The 20499-nt window shown below is 48.1% G+C and overlaps 1 protein-coding gene across 3 annotated transcripts in view; it reads left to right on the top strand.

Annotated features, from left to right (window-relative positions):
* ADCK1 (aarF domain containing kinase 1) overlaps window positions 1–20499 on the top strand; it is a 138867-nt gene that overhangs the window by 22105 nt on the left and 96263 nt on the right. For all 3 annotated transcript variants that reach the window (XM_065940442.1, XM_065940445.1, XM_065940444.1), the window contains exon 3: window positions 325–408. In XM_065940442.1, coding sequence (XP_065796514.1) covers window positions 325–408 — 84 coding nt within the window. The remainder of the gene's footprint in view (window positions 1–324; window positions 409–20499) is intronic.

Below are 20499 nucleotides of genomic sequence, written 5' to 3' on the forward strand. Positions count from 1 at the left end.
TTCTAGCGAAGTGGAGACTGTCCATATACAAGGAAACAAATGAGCAAGGTAACTTTGGATGGTGGTTTGTCATGATAAATAATTGGGAGTTCCCAGTGGGTGGGGGTCTCTTTAGATTGAGGGTCTCTGCAGGGGTGGTATTTGTGCAGAGCCTTGACTGACAGGGAGAAACCAGCCAGACCAGAATCTGGGGGCAGGGCCTCTAAGAGATGGGATTGCTTCTCTGGACATGCCACCTGTGTCAGGGGCCTGTCGATGTGGGCCTTGGATAACAGAGTTATATTTGATGTCTGGTGCTAAGCCTTCCTCTTTCTTGGTTCACAGACAGCTGTGATCAGTTACGACTATCTTACATCCCTGAGGAGTGTCCCCTATGGCTCAGAGGAATACTTGCAGCTTCGATCCAAGGTAAGGACCCGAGGGATCCATCTGAGCCGGGCCACTGCAAAGCCAGCAAGCTTCTGGTGTGCAGCTGGAGGTGGCCAGGGGACAGACAGGGTGGGGATTGAGGCAGGTGGCTTGGGAGGAAGGAGGGGAGCTATATTAATGCCCAGGAGCTGGGCTGCCAGGCTGCCGTGAGGCTGGACCCCCTGGTTCTAAGGTTATAAATCTAAAAGGTGCTGTTGGGGAGGTTGGTGTGTGTTCCCGGGGAACTCAAGTGTCTGCGATGACTCAGGAAGGCAGAAGGCAAGCTGTCTCTGATATAACTCAGCTGGCTTCCAAACTGCCTCGTCAGGCAAAACCCAATGGGAAGAGGTTAATTGCTTTCCCGTCCTCTGAAGACTGCCCCTGCTCTAGGCCTCTGAGTGGCGCTGTCGACCACATACTCTGTTCTCATTTAGAAGATGGTAGTTGATTTTGGTGCTCTGCCTATGTGTTCCAGAGAGTTGGGGGATTAAGCAAGAGGGCGCTTGTGTGGGATGTAAGTTGAGTTTGGGGTCAAGTATAGATACCTTTGGGCTTCCCAGGTGGTGCACTGGTAAAGAATCCTCCTACCAATGCAGGAGACACAAGAGATGCAGGTTTGATCCCTGGGTGGGAAGATCTCCTGGAGGAGGAAATGACAACCCACTCCAGTATTCTTGCCTGGAGAATCCCATGGACAGAGGAGCCTAGTGGACTAGAGTTTAGAGAGTTGCAGAGTCAGATATGACTGAGCGATTGAGCATGATAGATACCTTCGGTTCTTCCAGAGAGAGGTGTGTGATAGAGAGAGTTGTGTGATAGATCTGTGTATCTTTGCTCAGCCTGGAAGGCCCTCTGCCCCTTAGAAAATTCCTCGTCATCCTTCAGGACTCAGCGCAGACACCTTGCCTCTGTGACGCTTTCCTCCTCAGTCATCCTAGCCGGCTGGAATAATTACTTTTAAAATTTTTATTTAAAGTTTTCATTATGAAAATTTCACCCATCCACAAGGGTACAGGAGTATGAACCCGTATGGAACTGTTATCCAGCTTCAGAAATTGTCAGCATTTTGCCAGTCTTGTTTTATCTACTGTCCCCTTTATTCATTCCTTCATTTACTTCATTCATTTGTTACTATTTTTTGTTGAAATACTTAAAAGCAAATCTCCAGCATCATATTATTTGTAAAAACTTCAGTATCTATCTGTAATAGATAAGGACCTCAAAAAACACCATAACTACAGGACCATGATCATTCAGTTGCTCAGTCATGTCTGACTCTTTGTGACTCCATGGACTGCAGTGTGCCAGGCCTCCCTGTCCATCACCAACTCCTGGAGGCTACTCGAACTCATGTCTATTGAGTTGATGGTGCCATCCAAACATCTCATCCTCGGTCGTCCCCTTTTCCTTCTGCCTTCAATCTTTCCCAGCACCAGGATCTTTTCCAATGAGTCAGTTCTTCGTATCAGGTGGCCAAAGTATTAGAGCTTCAGCTTCAGCATCAGTCCTTCCAGTGAATATTCAGGAGTGATTTCCTTTAGGATGGACTGGTTGGATCTCTTTGCTGTCCAAGGGACTCTTAAGAGTCTTCTTCAAATGAACCACAGTTCATTTTGAACCACAGTTCAAAAGCATCAATTCTTCGGTGCTCAGCTTTCATCATACCTAACAAAACTGACGATAATTTCTTAATAACTCTAATAGCTAGTCCATATTCAAATCTTCCTCGTTGCCCTCCAAAATTTCTTTTTCAGGTTGATTCAAACCTGTATCCACCCAAAGTGCATGTATTACATTTGATTGATGTTTTCTATATCTTTTCAAGTCTGTAATATTTCCCCTCCCTCTTTTTCTGAGAAGCTATTTGCTTGTTGAAGAAACCAGATCATTTATCCTGAGAAATTTCCCACATTCAGGATTTGGCTGATTGCATCCTCAAAGTGTCGTTCAATGGGAAGTAAATTCACTGGTGCACAGTTCAAAATATATAATATTTGAACATACAAAATGATCCTCATCTCCCTGTTTCTCAGGTACCCAGTTTTCCTGCCTGGAGGTAATCATTGCTTCCTGGATATCTTTCCAGAGATATCTTCCTATTTGGATTTAATCACTCTATCTTTGTTTCTGCATACACGATAGGTGGTTATGTGTCTTTCTCTCTCTTTAGACCATAAATTCCTTTAGATCAGGGGCTGGGTCTTTCTTTTTTTTGCAGCTTCTACTCCTGTCCATGAGGCCTGAAACTGAGTTAACATCTGTCTCAGCACCAGGCTGTAACTTGCTAGCTCCCTGCCTTGGGAGACGCCCCAGAAAGAGAAAGGTTTGTAGTCAGAAGACCTGAGCGTGCGCTTTAAGAAGGTCATTCAACCTCTTGTAGTGCGGTGTTCCTTGTCTGTGGGCTACAGATGGCTATGCCACTTACTGAGGGTTATATGGATAGTGTCTGAGCCAGTTTTTTATAAATGTACATATAAAACAGGTATCAAAAATAAGTCAGATGTCTATTAGAAGGTATGTTCCTTGAGGACAGAGAGTTGGTCTGTGTTGTGTATCTTCACATCTTTGGCACCTGTTACAGTACCTGGACAAAGCAGGTCCTAAATAAAGGTTTGTAGAATGAACACAGGAACGAATGGATGAAATGTTAGCTTTTACTGGAAGATCTCGAATTCTTTGTCTCTGAGACTCAACACCACCTGCTTTCCCCTACCCCGTTTTCTCCAACTAAACAGTGCTGTGGGCCTTGGAACCCACCAGAGTCACATTCTACAGAGAAGTAGGCCATGGGGACAGGGGCAAGCCCTCTGCCTTGGGGAATCTGCAGAGTGGGCAGGGGAGCGGGTGTCCTGAAGACAGTTGGCCTTCGGGTATAAGTCATCTGGAAAGCATTGAGGCTGCAGGTCAAGGAGAAGCTGGGGGCATGCAATAAGGGATGTGCAGCCTGGCAGTTGATGAGAGATCAGCAGTGCATGGTGGCTGGCACCGGATGACAGGATGCAGGCTGGACCCCGGACAGTGTACCTGGGAACGGGGAGCCGGGTGGCACGAAAGAGCACAACTAAATACTGCAGGAGTGTTTTCTTCCCTCGGAAAACGTATCTGTTCTGGTCTGAGAGACTGATAGAGAAGTGAGTGAAGGGGAAGACGTAATTATATCACCTGTCAAGCCAGCATCCCTGGGTCCCGGAGTGTGCGGGCGCCAGATGAGCCCGGCTGTCAGTGACTTCGGGAAGCCCTTTCAAGGTTGGTGCTCAGCTGGCGGGCATCATGGTGACTCAGCGCTGCGTCAGGAGCGGGTGGGAGCCAGGGTGGAGGAGTGTCTTCTAGGGCACAGGGGCACTTTGCTAGGCCGTGAGGGCACCGGACGGGACCCAGATACCTTGGAGAACCAGGCTCCTGACGCCCAGAATGCTTATAAACAGAGACGGCGGGTGTGAACTTCCTTGTGCATAAAGCACAAAGAGAGCTTCTCTGGTGGCTCAGTGGTAAAGAATCCGCCTGCCCATGCAAGCGACGTAGGGTTTGATCCCTGGGTCAGGAAGATCCCCTGGAGAAGGAAATGACAGCCCACTCCAGTATTCTTGCCTGGGAGATCCCATGGATAGAGGAGCCTGGTGGGGTACAGTCCACGGGGTCCCAAAGAGTGGGACAGGACTTAGCGACTAAAACACCAACAGCAACAAAGCACAAAGAAGTCCCTGCTGGTCCAGAAACCCAGACAGTGGGCTGGAGGAGGCAGCGCTGACTTGATTCTGCCCGAGGGGTCGAGGTGTAGTGGACAAATGTTAGTTTTGTAGTGTGGGAATCATTCTCGTTTTAGGGAGCAGCATCTAAATGTTCCTTTGGGGAACCACCCCTATCTCATATATACATGCTATGAGGTTTGAGTGGGGTTCACCCCATGCTCAGGGTGGATGTGTGACTTGGATTGTCTGTGTAGTCCACTCCTCTGAGTATCCAAGTCAGTTCTGGTTAGTGAGCATCAGTCAGCTCTAGAACTTTCGAGGGTGTCCCTCAGGGGACACTGTCTTTTCTGCTGGATTAGTTAAGAGTATCAGATGTTGGCTTAGAGCTGCTGGCAGGCATCTTGCCACCATGAGGTGAAAGCCCATCTGTGAATGGAATCAGTATTGTAGAGAGAGGTGTCATTTGAATCTCGAGATGTAACTGAGCCTGATGCTAGATGACCACTGGATTTTTCATTTTATTTGTGCCAGGAAGTTCTCTTTTTGTTTCAGATGGTTTGAGTTCAGTTTTCTGTTCCTTGTGGCCTAATGGGTAGGCCACATATATCCTTGTGGAAGCATGCTGGATCTCTGTGCGTGTGTGTTTGAAGTGGGAAAAGTAGGAGAGTGAGGGGACTGGATGTGCCTTTTCCTTCCTTGATCAGAGTCCTAATTTCTGGAGGGGACCTTGATTGCTCTTGTGACTGAGAATTTTTTTAGCTGAATTCAATTTCTTGTTACGGAGCCGGTCACGGTGCTCCTGTGGCTTGCTTCCTGGGATACTTCAGGTCCTAGTATGTGTGTGTCATATTAATTACTATAGTTAATAAATATTTGAGCTTAGGAGGTAGCGATGTAAATATTCTTTTCCTCTTGGCCTGAGAAGCAGAACCAAGGAGATGCAGGACTGCCAGGTGGAGAACAGAGATGTCAGCTTTATTACTGATTAATGTTGGGTTGGAGTAGGCGGGCTTCACCTCTGAATTTGATAGACTTACCTCCCCAGGTATAGATGAGGCAGGACAAGCCTCTCATGTAGGGTCCTGCCTCTTAGAACAGGGAGGGGCTGGTGGACACAGTTCCAGATCCCAAAAGGGAGGAGAGAGGAAGAGGTGAGCCGAACTCAGCAATCTGGCTGATGATTGCTCCTTCCACAGGGAGGGCGAGAGAAGGGAGAGAGAGGAGCCTTACACCTCTTGGGGGGCTCCCTCCAAGTCCTGAAACTTGAGGACAGGCTGCTCTTACCCTCGAAAGGGGAGGTAGCTGTAAATTTGCTGTAAGACCCTTTGGTGCTTGTTAAGCCCTGTTAACCTTTACACCTGACTTTGTTTAGGGACACAGGTTGCCTCGGGCTGGAATATGGGATGACCAGTTTCAGCATTACTGAATTCTACATTTTAGGGGGAGGGGTCCTACTCTGTCAACCTTTAGAACTACCGCATATGGTGAGGTATTTGGGGGGAAAATGGACTCTACTTCTGACAAGTGGTTATTGGTCAGAGGAGCAGAATAAGTGTCTCAGGTAAGGCGATGACTGTTTATACTTGATCCATTGAAAGACATCTTTGGCATCAGCCCGCTCAAGGCTCCAATGTACAGAGGCAGGCTGTGATTTCTTCAGGACCACGCAGGTTTGTTGGCAGATCCCGGACTTGTGCTTGGACATCCAGATCTTGCCCAGTCCTGGTTCTTTGCCTCTTTGCCCTCTATTATTGGTTGTTTCCCTTTTTATCCACTTGCAACCTTGGGGAAAGCACCAAGTTGGATAAAAAATAAAGCCAAAGATGTCTGTGCAGCTTCTCCCCCGGTGTGAGCCCCGAGGCTGTGGTTCTGCCTGGGGTGGGCTTGGGAAACAGAGGAGGAGAGAGAAGGGCAATAGAACTTTCTCCCTGGGATCCCTTTACTTATTTAATCCACCAACCAAAGAGCTATTAATTCAACAATTATTGGGAGGTTTGCATTCCCCAGTGGAGGGGAGGGTAGACCCTCCAGAGGAATCCTCCAGAGGATGCTAGCTCTTGGCTTTGGGAAAGCGTTTCAACTCTTGAGCTGCTGAACAATTGCTGGTTTTGAGGATTACCACATTCTCAGCTTTGGAGAAGGCAACGGCTACCCACTCCAGTATTCTGGCCTGGTGAGATCCATGGGTTGTAGAGTCCATGGGGGTCGCAAAGAGTCGGACACGGTTGAGCGACTTTCACTTCACATTCTCAGCTTAGTGACGGTGTGATAATTCAATAAGCATTTTAAAGACCTTCTTGCTCTGCAAGGGGAACTGTAGCAGCATCTGGCTCTTTAGGAATATCCTCTGAAACTTGGGACTGCCCTGGCCAAACCAATGCCTGCCTTCACCATTCTTCCATCCACTGGCGTTGATCGAGCCTGCTCTGTGCCAGGTGCTGGCTCAGGCTCAGAGGATATAAAGAGAAATAAGGCTCAACCCCTACCCTTCAGCTGCCCACAGCCTGGTGGGGGGAGCAGGCATGAAATCTCCAGTTGCAGGAGATTAGTGTGTTTTCATTCTAGCTCTCACTCCAGACAGCAACTAATTCCTAGCCAAGAGGTTGGGGGCAGGAGCCCTGTGTGGGAGGGGCTGCTAAGCCAGCTGGGGCTGGGGGTACCTGCCGGGATGGCCTCCTCCACCGTTGCCTTTTCTAATGGTGCCACTGTTCCATGGCACGTTCGCTATCTGTCAGCCTGGCGTGGATGCTTCCCAGGGAGCTTTCCTGGACTCTGTCCCGCAGACTCCTTTTGCTGCTTTTGTTTGTCATCATGGAATATTTTGCCTCAGAGTGTGCTGCATAGAGCAGGAGGGAAATTGAATCCTTGCCGTCTTGATGACTGGCTTTCTCAGAGTTTGTGATAATTTCTGCAGGAGCATGAGCTGCATTTAATTTGCTCTGGTTGGGTCATCTGAGGACCAGGCCTGAAGTGTAGGGAGACCAGAGTCTGCTATTGAATCTAGCACCTCCTTTTCAGTATACGCAGACCTTTCTGAGTGCTGCTTTGCAAACCTCCATGACTTTCTGCAGTGGCCCTGACCCCAGCGTCTTTCTGATTCAGAGAGAATTCCACAGCAGGAGGCTGGAGGGTCTTGGTGTGAGATGCAGAAAGCCTCTTGGGGGTCCATTCCCATCAGTGGGAGCCCTGGGGGAGAATGTGGCATGCCTTGTGCTTCCCCTGGAGCTTGGGCCACTGTGTGACTTTTCTGTGGTTCCCAGGCAGACCACGCAAGTGCCAAGGTGTCTACTTGGTTGCTCTAAACTTCTCAGTAACTTGTGGACCATGGCCAAGAGCAGTACCCATTTTTCCATGTCTGCATGCCTCTTATCTTTTTAAAACAAATGAAATATAGGACCTAAAAAAGGTATAAAATAATTTAGTGACCACTCTTACACTCTCTGGGTAAGGTGATACCTTACCCATACAATTGTAGACTCCTAAGTACTTCCCTGATTCCAGCCTCCCTTCTGTATAACCAGAAGCAAGCATTGTCTTGAATTCACTGGTTATCATTCCCACTCTGATTCCCACTATTCATGTAGTGGTATGACCTTTTGCATTTTATTGACTCTTTTTTCCTTTATTTGATTTTGTTCTAAGCAAACATATCTGTGAAATCAAAGATTTGATAGACTAGCTTTCTTTCTGTGGGTCTAATGCATATGCAAGTAAGATTTAATTTTTCTGATGTTCTGGGTACCACCCCAAATCGCCTCTTGTACCACTTTTTTGCACACCATCACTGGTAACCAGGTCACACTTGGGAAAACACCGGCTGCACCATCTGTAGCAGATGCTGGGCCAGACTCTGGCTTGCACCCACCATTGCCTCAGTCTTTTCCCTGCTGGGGTTGGCCGCTCTCTTTCTAGCTTTTCTCTCCCCCCAGCTCACCCTGTCTGTCTGTTAGGGCTGCTTCAGGCTTAAAGCTGCCTGATGGGATGGTGTTTGTTCCTGCTGCTCAGAAGCAGTGATCTCTTTCCAAAGGCCACAGCTGAAATGAAACAAAATAAGCCCTTGGCTTTCCGGTGATGGGAGGCCATTGCCTGCGCGAGGGCATCTTTCTGCTCTGATCAGCACAATTATCATCGTTAGCCAATTCCTCGTGTGCAGTGTCTGCAGCTCCCTTGCCTACACAGGCTGCCTTGATCCTCCAGGCTGGCTTCCTGCTGCTGCCGCCGAGCTGCTCTCCAACTGCCCCTGCCCCTGGTTCTGTGGGGGAGCCGGCGGAGGGCAGAGGGCCCTGCTCCCCAGAGATGGTGTTGTGCTGATGGGGCAGCAGCTGGAGATACCCCAGCTTCAGCCCGTCTTTGCTCACATCAGAGTCCATCCCAGATTAACCACAGCCAGGCGTCTCACTGCTGATTGCTTTTTCCACTGAAAACCTTCCTGCAGTTTCCTTTTTCACCTTGGACCGGGTGCTTTCACCATGACCAAACTGAAGAACTGGTGCTTTCAAACTGCGGTGCTGGTGAAGACTCTTGAGAGTCCCTTGGACAACAAGGAGATCAAACCAGTCCATCCTAAAGGAAATCAACCCTGAATAATCATTGGAAGGACGATGCTGAAGTTGAAGCTAATGCAAAGAATTGGCTCATTGATAAAGACCCTGATGCTGGGAAAGATTGAGGGCGGGAGGAGAAGGGGGCGACAGAGGATGAGATGGTTGGATGGCATCACCGACTCAATGGACATGAGTTTGAGCAAGCTCCAGGAGACAGTGAAGGATGGGGGAGCCTGGCGTGCTGCAGTCCATGGGTTGCAAAGAGTCAGACACGACTGAGCGACTGAAGAGCAACCACGGGGCAGGAGCTGGAGAAACCCCAACTTCAACCTCTCTCCTCGTCTCAGAGTCCGTCCCAGACTAAGCGTGGCTGGACTTCTCACCGCTGATTGCTTTTTCCACTGAGAGTCTCCCTGCAGTTTCCTTTCTCACCCTGGACTGGGTGCTTTCGGTCTGACCAAGCTGTTATACCTCACCAGGGAAATGGGGTGAAGCTACACGATGGGGGATTTGGCAAAAGCTGGACCTTCTTAGCGCGAAGGGCGTGAGTGCTGGACTGGGTAGTTTAGTGCAGCTGTGAAATCGGCATCCAGAGGACAGCTTCCTGGAAACAGCAGAGACTGTTGTGGAGCGGGGAATGTGACAGCTCACAGGTGGTTTCTAACCTGGCAGATGATCAGAGGTACCCGGGAGCCTTGAAAGTATAGACTCTTAGACCCTGTAGTCTAGAGTTTGTTTTCGATGATTCTGGAGTGAGGCCTGGAGAACCCATTTTTTTAAAATGGGTTCCCCAGGTGGCTTCTGATGCTAAGAACAAGTGTTTACATTGACCGAACACCACGGGACAGGCACTGTGCCAAGAGCTCTCTCTGTTATGACTTCACGAGGACCCCGAGGTGGATCCTGTTGTTATCATCTCTCCTTTACAGATGGACGGACTGAAGCACAGATTAAGTGACTTGTCCAAGGCCCCACCGCGAGGAAGCAGGTGTATTAGTTTCCTGTGATTGCCACGACAAATGGCCACCAATGAGGTGGCCAACAGAAATGCATTCTTTTACGGTTCTGGAGGCTGGAACTATGAGGATAAGGTGCCAACAGGGCCAGGCCTCCCCTGGGGGCCCCAGGGATGCCCCCTTCCTCCTGCTGCTGCTGTCTCCAGGCCTTCCTGTGGCTGCATCACTCCAGTCTCTGCCTCGGTTTTCTCTTTTCTTCTGAGGACACTTGTCATTGGACTTAGGGCCTATCTGGGCAACCCGGGAAGATCTCATTTCAAGATTCTGAACTTAATTATACCTACAAAGACCCTTTTGTCCACTGAATGTTACAATCACAGGTTCTGGGGGTTAGGACGTGGGCATATCTTTTGGGCGCCACCATTCAACCCACTAAGAGGGTCTCTCTTCGTTTTTTAAGTTATTTATTTATTTTGGCTGCACCAGGTCGTCACTGTGGCATTCCGGATCTTTTGTTGTAGCATGCAGATGCCTTACTTGTGGCGTGCAGGATCTAGCTTCTCAACCAGGAATCAAACCCGGGCCCCCTGTGTTGGGAGCGCAGACTGTCAGCCGCCGGGCCACCACGGAAGTCCCCAGTGTAGGGTCTTGAATTTAGTCCCCGGCTGTGTGGCTCCCAAGCCTGTGTCTCTAACCACTCGACTCCCCGGCGCGCTCTCCTGTACCGGATGAGCTTCCAGGCTTCCTCTCAGCCAGCAGTCAAGGCATGGGTAAACTTGCTGTTTTAGGGAGTTTGACAGTCCAAGGTTTTCCCTCCACCTCTCTCCCGTCCCCCAAGTCCTCCGTCATTTCTCCTGAAACCCTCTGGGCTGTTCATCTCCGACTCTGAAATTCTCGCCCCTTGATGTGCTTGGGAGGCTGCAGGGGCCGAGGCCACACTCAATCTGGCTTGGGCGAGATGCATTTTTCTTGCCTCAGTGGCCACGTCTCTCCAAAATGGGGATCGCTGGAATAGCACGGGTAGATGGAAGGCCGTAATACAGCTAATAAAGTTGATGGAAGGCGTTCTGCAGCTGTACGGGTGATGGAGGCGCTTGTTAACAACACTAATAATCTAATAGCCTGTTCTTGATTCCCTGCTTCTCACTGTCTTGGCCCCAAGCAGCTATTTTCTACCAAATTAAAATCCACTCAACTCCCTTCCTGTTCCTGAATAAAACTACCCTCAAAGCTCTTGCCTGTTATAGCAAGACTTTTTAATAGACTTTTCCTTGTAGAACCATGAGACATATGTCCAATTAGCGTAGTAACTTCACTTAAATATACAAATAAACTGTTGACAGATAATGGCGGGACATATGTGAGGCTGATTGAAGGCCACATGCTTTGGGAATGGGGCACTGTCCTTCTCCCACCCCCAGTCTATCTCCAGTCCTCTCCTTCCCTCCAATTTCTTGCTCTTGGGATGTGTCTTTACGCTCCACCCTCTACAGGATGAAGAAGGATGTCTCCATGCTGTGCCCAGTCACAGCCCGAAGTCCCTGGGCCACTCGTCACTCATACAGTCAGTTGGGCAACAAATGTGTGGGGTTTTTGTTTTTTTTTTTTTAGATTTTTTAAATTTGAAATGTGGAACATTCTTAAATGTCTTTACTGACTTTGTTACAAAATTGCTTCTGTTTTTATGTTTTGGTTTTTTGGCCCCAAAGGAATGTGGGAGCTCAGCTCCCCAAGAGTAAGTATGAAAGTGGAAATCTCTTAGTTGTGCCCAGACCTTTGTGACCCCATGGACTGTAACCTGCCAGGCTCTTCTGTCCGTGGAATTCTTCAGGCAGCCATGCTGGAGTGGGTAGCCACTCCCTTCTCCAGAGGATCTTCCTGACCCATGAATCGAATCTGGGTCTCCTGCATTGGCAGGCAGATTCTCTACCATCTGAGCCACCAGGTGAAGCTTAGCCAGGGATCAGATCTGCAGCCCCTGCATTGGAAGGTGAGGTCTTAACCCCTGGACCTCCGGGGACTTCCTTGCACAAATGCTTTTTAGCACTTACTGTGTACCAGGCGCTGTGTGAGGTGCCGGGCATGCAACAGTCTGCTCTTGAGGGGACAGCAGGTTGTTAGCAATTGATGACACTCACAAGAGTGTATGGCCCAGAGGGGCAGAGCCTCAGTCTGTTTTTCTTGCCGCTGTACCCTCAACACTTACAACAGTGCCTGGCATAAAATGGGCTCGGTGAATACTCTGTAGTGACTCAAGGAGGTAAGTGAACCAGATAATGTCAGCTCTTGCTGAGTGCCCTAAAAGAGATAAAACGTGGTCATGGGATAAAAAGTGACGGAAGCTGGGCTTAGGAAATGCTCTCTGACATGGGTTTTTTTCCAGATGAAACTGAGAACTGCTGAAAGAACCAGCCTGTGAAGAGCTGAGAGGATACAGAAGAGGCAGGGCGGGTTATGTAATTCACAGGGCCCAGTGCACAATGACCATGCAGGCCTCTGGCTGGGCGGGAAGTCAGTCCCCCCTTCCCATGGCCCCGCTGCCCACAGTGGATGGGAAGCTCCCAAATGCTCACAGCCTCTGTGCTGGGAGATGCTCAGGCCGTGGACTGGGCCTGAGTGAGAAGTTCCTGCTGAGTCACCTGCTGAGCTTGTCTTAATGATGCTGGTCTAGGTTGTGGCGGGATACTGCATGACAGATGTATGACCCTGACCCTTGTTTTTAAAACATTTTTCTTTTGTGTATCTTTTTATACTTCATTCAAGACATGGTTCTTAGATTTATTCAATAGCTCAAGTTGAATGTGAACATGCAGAAAAACATATGGGGAGATGGGGGAATAGATATTTAAATGTTATACTTTCATGTTAAACTAAAGGGTAACCCACATAACATGGTCCTTTGTAACCTTAAGTTGTCCAATTGAAAAAAATCACTCCCCTCAAAAAAACAGCAGCTGTATTTTGCATTCTGAAAATGACTATTTCAACATACGTGCAGGAGTGAAGCAACTTATTCCAACTTGCCCCAGTCAACCAAGCCAGACACCTCCCATTTCATTTTGTGTTTTCACTGCTGGGGTGAAGGGGAATGTAACTGGGCATGAAGTGGCCCTGACCCTTCTTATGCTATACCAAGGCCCCCAGTGGGGACAAAGGGCAATGGAAGAAGGTTTGCCTCCCCCACCAACATGACCTGGTTGCCTTGCTGGGAGGAGAGCAGCCGTAACTGTGGGGAGGAAGTAGGGATGCCAGATGGAGCCGGGGTACTGGGCTTGGGGTGAGGAAAGGGCAGCCAAGAACCCACGGGGGAGGCGGAACTGTGTGTGAGCTGCATGTGAACTTCCATCAGCTTTATTAATTGCATTATGGCCTTCCATCTACCCTTGCGTGTGAGCTTGCTCCACTGTCCCATTCAGCTTTATTTGCAAAACCCACATCCAAAGATAAAATGAAGAATTTCAAGACAGCTACGCTGTATTAGTTTCCTAATTGCTGCTGTAACCAATTACTGTAAACTTAGTGGTAGCCTCTCCCTTCTCCAGTGGATCTTATTGACCCAGGAATCAAACCAGGGTCTCCTACATTGCAGGTGGATTCTTTACCAACTGAGCTATCAGGGGAGGCCCTCTAACAGTACAGATTTATTCTTTTACAGTTCTGGAGGATGGAAGTCTAAAATGGTTCTCACTGGACTAAAAGGAACGTGTCAGCATCAGCAGGGCTGTGTTCCTTTTGGGAGCTCTGGGGGAGAGTTCACTGTCTTGGCTTTTCTAGCTTTTATTGGCCACCTGTGTTCCTTGGCTCAAAACACTCTTTTTCCATCTTCAGAGCCAGCAATATCTGGCTAGGTCCCCATGGTGCTACATCTCTGGTTCTCTTCTTGTGCCCCCCTCTTCCACTTAGAAGAACCATTGTGATTACACTAGACCCACCTGGATAATCTCAGCTAATCTATCTCAAGGTCAGCTGATCAGGGACCTCAATTCTTCTGCAGCCTTAATCCTTCTTTGCCAAGGAAGGTAACATATTCACAGGTTCCAGGGACTAGGTCGTGGACATCTTTGTTGGGGGGTGTTATTCTGTCTTTCATGTTAAACCATGGTGTGGAGCTCTTTTGAGTGTGGGGTGCAGTCTAACTGTAGCACTGGTCACATGCTCATGAAGTTGGCCCTAGGAAAAGGAGGCTGTAAGCCTCAGAATCCTGAGATGGGAATGAGTATGGATGTTCCAGGACCCAAAAGGAGTCTGACATGATGGACTAGGGTGGATGGTAAGGCATGTGGTACACAGTGAGACAAGAATGGCTGGCCCAGGTCTAGAACACACAGCCTCCTGGGCTACAGTGAAATGTTAGGAACAATAGGTAGGGATCTGCCTTAAATCTTAAAACAAAAGCACAGACAAAAACTCTATATTTGAAAAATTTCAGAGGTATTTAAAGAATAATGTGGTGAACCCTATGCCTGGCACCTAGATCTAAAATAGTTTGCCATAATTTCTTCATTTATTTATTTTGCTAAAGACTTTTAAATTATAAAAACCAGGGCGTTTCACCTGTAATTTCAATGGGCATCTCTAACAACTGACATTTTTGTATATATTCATGTCATTATCACAATGAATGAAATTAACAAGAGTTCTTTAATTGCATTGAATTCCTGTGTGTGTTTCGTTGTCTCTCAAATGTCCTGCTCATTGATCTTCACCTTGTACCTGGACTTTGCACCTTTTCCCCTTTCTGAGGTTAAAGTGAGTCTGCCTTCCCTGTATCTTTCAGGATTTGGTTTTTTGTCCTTCCCACTCCTGTTGCATACCCAGGCCCATGGCCTGAACAGAGTTGATGGGGAAGGGAAGGGAAGCAGGCTGGATGGATGTGTTATTCTGCTTGTTACATGACATTTTTTTGTGTGTGCCTGTAATTGCCATTCCAGAAATGCCCTCACTCTTCCAGCCACAGAGCAACTGTTGAGAACAAATTAATTATGCATCTTCTCAGTGTGTGTGATTAAGTGGCAGATGGAGGGAAGGGTTCTCTTCAGTTTTTCTGGCAACTAAGTTCCCAAATGGATGCTTTCCAGGCCAAAGAGTGCGTGTCCTGGGCTCCCATGAGCATCCGGGTTTGTCTCTGTAGTGGCAGGCTTGGTCACTGGCAGGCAGAGTCAGAAGTTGTCAGCAATAATATTATTAATCCCTTAAATTTGCAGCATATTTGCTATTTGCTGAGGGCTTGCGCACTCACGTCAGCTCATTTGTTGGGATTTCAGGGGTGCTGGAACAACTTTCTTTGCTTAATACCTCCCTAAATCATTGCTGATGCTTGTAATTCCACCATTAGAGATTAATTCTTTTGGCCCCAAACTGTTCCCTATTAAAATGCAAGTATCCTTGGCAGCTGTGTGGCATGTTTTATTCATTAAGCTTTCTCAGCCACTCTAGTGGCTGCCCTCCCCAAATGCCCCCTCCCACAACTTTCTTTTTAGGATGACCTTCTCTGAAACAGAACCTGTGTTTGGTGTCTATCCCATCCCACAGAACTGGGCTATCGACTAGTTGCTGAAGCTGGAGAAAGAGGCAGAAACTTATGCCAAGGTGTCACTGACTGATAATAATTTCCCGTGTTACCATCTCTAGGGATTATTTGTGTTTTAAGTGGAACTTTCTGGAAACACAGTGCTTAGCACAAAGGAACCTGCACCCCTTCATCCTATTATGTCAGCGGCTTTGGCCTTAGATCCCCTTTTTATTGGGCCCTTAGAGAGACAGAGGAGAGAGAGGGCCAGCACGTCCAGTTCATCAATTGCGGGTTGGGGAGAAAGTGGAGCTGACCACACGTAACATGTCCATCTTGCAGAAGGAAGATGGAAGTGTAAGGACAAAATCTGTTTGGGATGGGGCTAGAATTAAAGTTTTGTCTTTAGAACCCCAGTAACACAGTTGTAGATTTGTAGAGCCAGAAGACACCTTAGAAGCAAGCTTAACTCTGGGAAAGCAAATGCATTTCATCTGTCAGTTCCAGTTGATACATAGTGGTTGAGTACAGGGTAGAGAATGAGTGAGTCTTCACCTGGGCTCCGTGTGCTGTGGTTGATTAGTGATGTCTGATGGGTGCCATGGTGATAAAGGGGGGCATGTATGCCTCACATGTGTTCCTGATTCTCTTTAACCTGTCTTTGTACATATGGGCCAGCTGAGGTCATGAAACAGGATGATTTGTTCAGGATTACATTAAGTAGGGGTGATCAATTAGGGGTAGAATTGGCCCAGGATCCGGGTATCATGAATCCAGGTTTAAAGCCTTTTCACTTGGAGTATCCAGATATCCTGAGAAGTTTTTCACTGTGGTTAAAGAGCAGGCGGTCTTGCAACCAGACTGCCTGGGCTCAGTTCTTAGCTGAGTACCCTGGGCCAAGATATTTAACCTTTCTGAGCCATTGCCTCTTCATCTCTGAAACAGAAGATAATAATTGTGCCTACCTTATAGGGTGGTTGTGGGATTAAATGAGATACAATGCCCATATAAAGTGTTTGGCTTAGGGCCGAAACACAGAAAATATTAATAAGCGTTGGTAATGGGATTAAAATGTTCATTGGATCGTCCTTATAGATTATTGCTGGATACGACACAAACCTCCCCGTGGTGGGCTCGCTCTGCAGTCTCCCGTGGAGTTGCCCTCAGACACCTGCTTCTCTTCCTTCCCTGTTGAATGCTCTGGGATTGTCTGTGTTTGATGTGCTCCTGGAATTTGTCCTTGGTGATGGGAAGTCCCACAGTACTAACAACCAAGTGTGAGATGGTGCTGGGTCTATAAATGGCCACGTTTGGGGTGCCACACTTCACACCCCACAGGAGTTTTGGAGCATCGGCAAACCCCTGGAGGCCTGGTGGGGTTTCCTAAGGACCACCTGCCAAAGGGGCCTCAGTGGCCGTTGTGTTGGGTCTCCGCTCTGACCAGAACATCACGACAGCGTCTCCCCAGACCACCCATGCTCCCCTGAGCCAGTGTGTGCCCCCAAGTGCCGACCTAGTTTGCAGACAGGACGTCAGCGCCCAGCTGTGCTGGCCCCCCTACCCCTCAGGCCAGCCTGTCCTGTGTGCTTAGAAAGCAGTGCCCTGGCAGAGTCCAGACCCAGAATTGTGCTGGGGTCCTCTTTACGTCTTTGTCCAGCCATGCAGACCCTTGCCAGCCATCCCTTTGGGTGACTTTGAGGGGACCCAGGGAGGCCTTGAGCGCCAGGCGGAGTCCGTGATCATCCCCGATGTCTGGCCTGGCCGACATCCTCTAGGACCATGGTCTGCCCACAGCCTTGTTCAGTTTCGCCCCTTGGTAGCCTGCTCAGCTCCTCGTGGAAGCAGCGCTTGGTGGCTCCTCTTGGAGTGTGTAGGGAAGCGGGGGCCGCAGCGGTGGGGTGTCTCTCTGGGTGTTGTGATCGGGCACGTGGCTTCTGTTGAGTGAGTCGTTGGTGAATCCTGTCCTTGGTTGTGCAGGAAAAGCTGCTGCCCTGGATGCTCAAATGGAGTCCTTCTTAGGGTCTGCCCGTCCATTCCCTACAGAGAGATGGGGGGAGGGGGCCGTGGGAAGGAGGCCATCCCCACTGGAGGACGGTCGCATCATCGTCTGTGACATTCGGAAGCTCTGTGGCTCTGGGCCTTTCACCTTGGATCACCGCCAAGCACAGCTGCAACCTGGCGGAGTCTGCGGCATCCTCCTGCTTTCCGCGGTTTGGTCCCAGGGCAGGTGGTCTTGCCCAGAGCTGCAGCCCCCTTGGGAGCTTAGTTTTTGTTTTTTTCCAACGGAGGTTTAGAAAATCAGAGAATGGGGAGGCTCGCTGGAGATGAAGCTGTGGTTGCTGCTGTTGGTTCTGGGCTGGTGGGCAGCAGCTGCATCTGGGAGAGGAGAGGGGGAGGATGGAAGCACGGGCCGGGCTGGGGCTAGGAAGACGTGCGGGGACTGAGGCCAGGATCCAGGCTGAGAAGGGTTTTGACAGGTGAGAAAGGGTGGGGGGTGAGGCTGTGAAGCTGCCTGTGCAAAGGCTGGGTGGGCCAGGGGGCGGCAGGGGGCAGGGGCTGGTGCAGGACTGATCCCTGTGGTTGGGGAGGGGGAGGGAGTGGGAGGGTAAGAGATGAAGCCGGAGGACACCTGGGCCGCATTGTGATGGGCCTGGTAGGAGTTTTGGAGGGTTACTGTCTGGTGGCTCAGACAGTGTAAAGAATCTGCCTGCAACGTGGAAGACCCGGGTTTGATCTCTGGTTCGGGAAGATCCCCCGGAGAAGGGAATGGCTACCCACTCCAGTATGCTTGCCTGGAGAATTCTATGGACGGAGGAGCCTGGTGAGCTATATATACAGTCTGTGGGGGTCACAAAGAGCTGGACAGGGCTGAGGGACTAGCACTTTCACTTCTGATGAAGGCTGTGTCCCTTTTTCCACCACGGCCAGCGTCCTGCCCCTCCGTAAGGTGCCTCCCGGGGCGGTACAGTCCTGGGGTCTCGTCCAGGGTCTGCAGTGAGACCCGTTATGCCTCCTGGGTCTCTCTTGTGTCCTGCTTCCAGTGGCTCCCCAATTGCGGTTTGTGTGACTGCTGTTTCCCAGGCCCCTGTGTACGCGTGGGTTTGTTCCCCATCTTGGTAACAGCCGGCTTGCTGGAATGACTCCCGGCGCCCCAGACCTGCCGGGTGTGGGAAATCACTGGGGGTAGGAGTGGGGGTGCTATGAGCATATGAGCATACGGGAGTTCAGCTCTGAGGGCCCATAGCAGGCACTGGACAGCTGGACCTTTTCCTTCTCATTCGTGAAGAATGTTTAACAGTGTGTTTGGAGGGGCAGCAAAGTCCAGCAGACAGGGGTTCGTTTTGGAGTCAGAAGACCGTGACTCAAACCCTGGATCTCCCATTTACTGGCTGGGTGACCCTAGCAGGGCCCTTAACTTCCTTTGAGCAGTGGAAGTTCCCGCACCTGTGCAGTGTAGAGAATGATGATATCTACCTGAGGCTCTCACCTGGACCAGGTGAGATGATGTGAATGGTGTAAAGGATTGTGCATTCACTGCTGAGGACCAACCATTGTTACTGAGTGTGTGATGAACAAGACTTGGGCTCCCGGCAGCTTGTATCATATGCAGATGTAGTGAATCAACAATTGAAACCGAAGCTAATGATTATAGAGTATGTGAAAATTATAAATCAGGGACCTATTTGTACTTGCATTGTGCTGACAAATCATTTGGCATCTTGTGTGATTCTCATTTTAATATGAAATTATTCACTGAACTTGAGTGTTAGTAAAACATAATAGGAAACTCATACACACTGGGCACTCACAACCTTTATCAGCTATTAATGGGTACTGATAAACTGAGTGAAGACAGACTTTTATTTCAAAGACTCAAGATAGATATTTATATAAAGTGTGACTAAAATATAATAAGATTTTAAAAAATAAAACAATTTATATGTTCTCGAATTAGTGATGATATTAATAGTTACACTACTTAAATGAATGTAGTAAAAACCACTGAACTGTATATTTTAAAGTGGTGAAATTTATGGTGTGTGAATTATAGATCAATTAAAAATAGAAAAAATTTATTAAAGCAGTAGTGATAAAAATGTACAGATTTAAGAAAAAAATATGATTTCATCAACTCAAACTTATTATGATTTTGACATGCTTTCTTTCTAACTCTTTCCTGTTCTGTCATTTGCCTGCTATCTTTAGCATTTTCCATGTTATTAGAATAATCTTCAAGATCTTCTGTTAAAATGGCTACTTAATACTGAACTATGTGACTGTTCTATAATAAACCCCTTTTCTACTTTTAGGATGCATCTATTTATTGTTGTTCAGTTGCCTAGTCATGTCCAATGGATTGTGACCCCATGGATTGCAGCATGCTGGGCCCCCCCCGTCCCTCACCATTTCCTAAAGTTTACAGAGTTCATGTCCATTGCATTGGTGATGCCATCCAGCCATCTCATCCTCTGATACCTCTTCTCTTTCTGCCCTCAATCATTCCCAACATCAGGGACTTTTCCAGTGAGTCGGCTGTTAGCATTAGGTGACCAGAATACTGAAGCTTCAGCTTCAACATCTATTTACATATATGCTTTTCTATTATAATTGGCACTGTGCTGAATGTCTCTGTTCATAGGGTTTTTCCCTATGTCCTAGATTATTTACTTAGGAGGAATTCCTGAAATGATGTATATGAATCTAAACATTGCTGAGAGAAATAAATAGAGAAATATATTGTGTTCATGATATAGGACAGAGAAGCCTGGTGTGCTGCAAGTCCAAGGGGTTGCAAGGAGTCAGATACCACTTAGTGACTGAACAACAGCAATCATGTTCGTGGGTTGGAAGACTCAGTATTGTTAAGAAGTCTACTTTCCCCAAACAAATCTCAGTTCAGTTCAGTTGCTCAGTCATGTCCGACTCTTTGCAACACCATCGACTGCAGCACACCAGGCTTCCCTGTCCATCACCAACTCCAGGAGCTTAGATTCATAACTATCCCAATCAAAATCCTAGCAGGCTTTTAAAATAGAAATTGACAGCCTGATTCTCAAGTTTGTATAAGAATGCAGAGGGTTTTAGAGTTAACTCTAGAAAATAACACTGAAAAAGGAGAACAAAGTTGAGGACTAAAACTATCTGATTTCAAGACTTACTATAAAAGTATAGTAATCAAAATAGTGTGGTATCGGTGTAAAGATAGACAGAATGAGCTATGGAGCAGATTAAATGATCCAGAAATAGACCCACACATAATATGAGCAGTGAATTTTTTTCAATGGTGAAAAGGCAATTCAGTCTAGAAAGGTTTGTCTTTTCAACAAACAGTGCTGGAATAGTTAGATATTCATGTGCAAAATTGAACTTTGATCCATGTGTCACACCATGTA

Source organism: Muntiacus reevesi, chromosome 7, assembly GCF_963930625.1.
Source record: "Muntiacus reevesi chromosome 7, mMunRee1.1, whole genome shotgun sequence".
Lineage (NCBI taxonomy): Eukaryota > Metazoa > Chordata > Mammalia > Artiodactyla > Cervidae > Muntiacus > Muntiacus reevesi.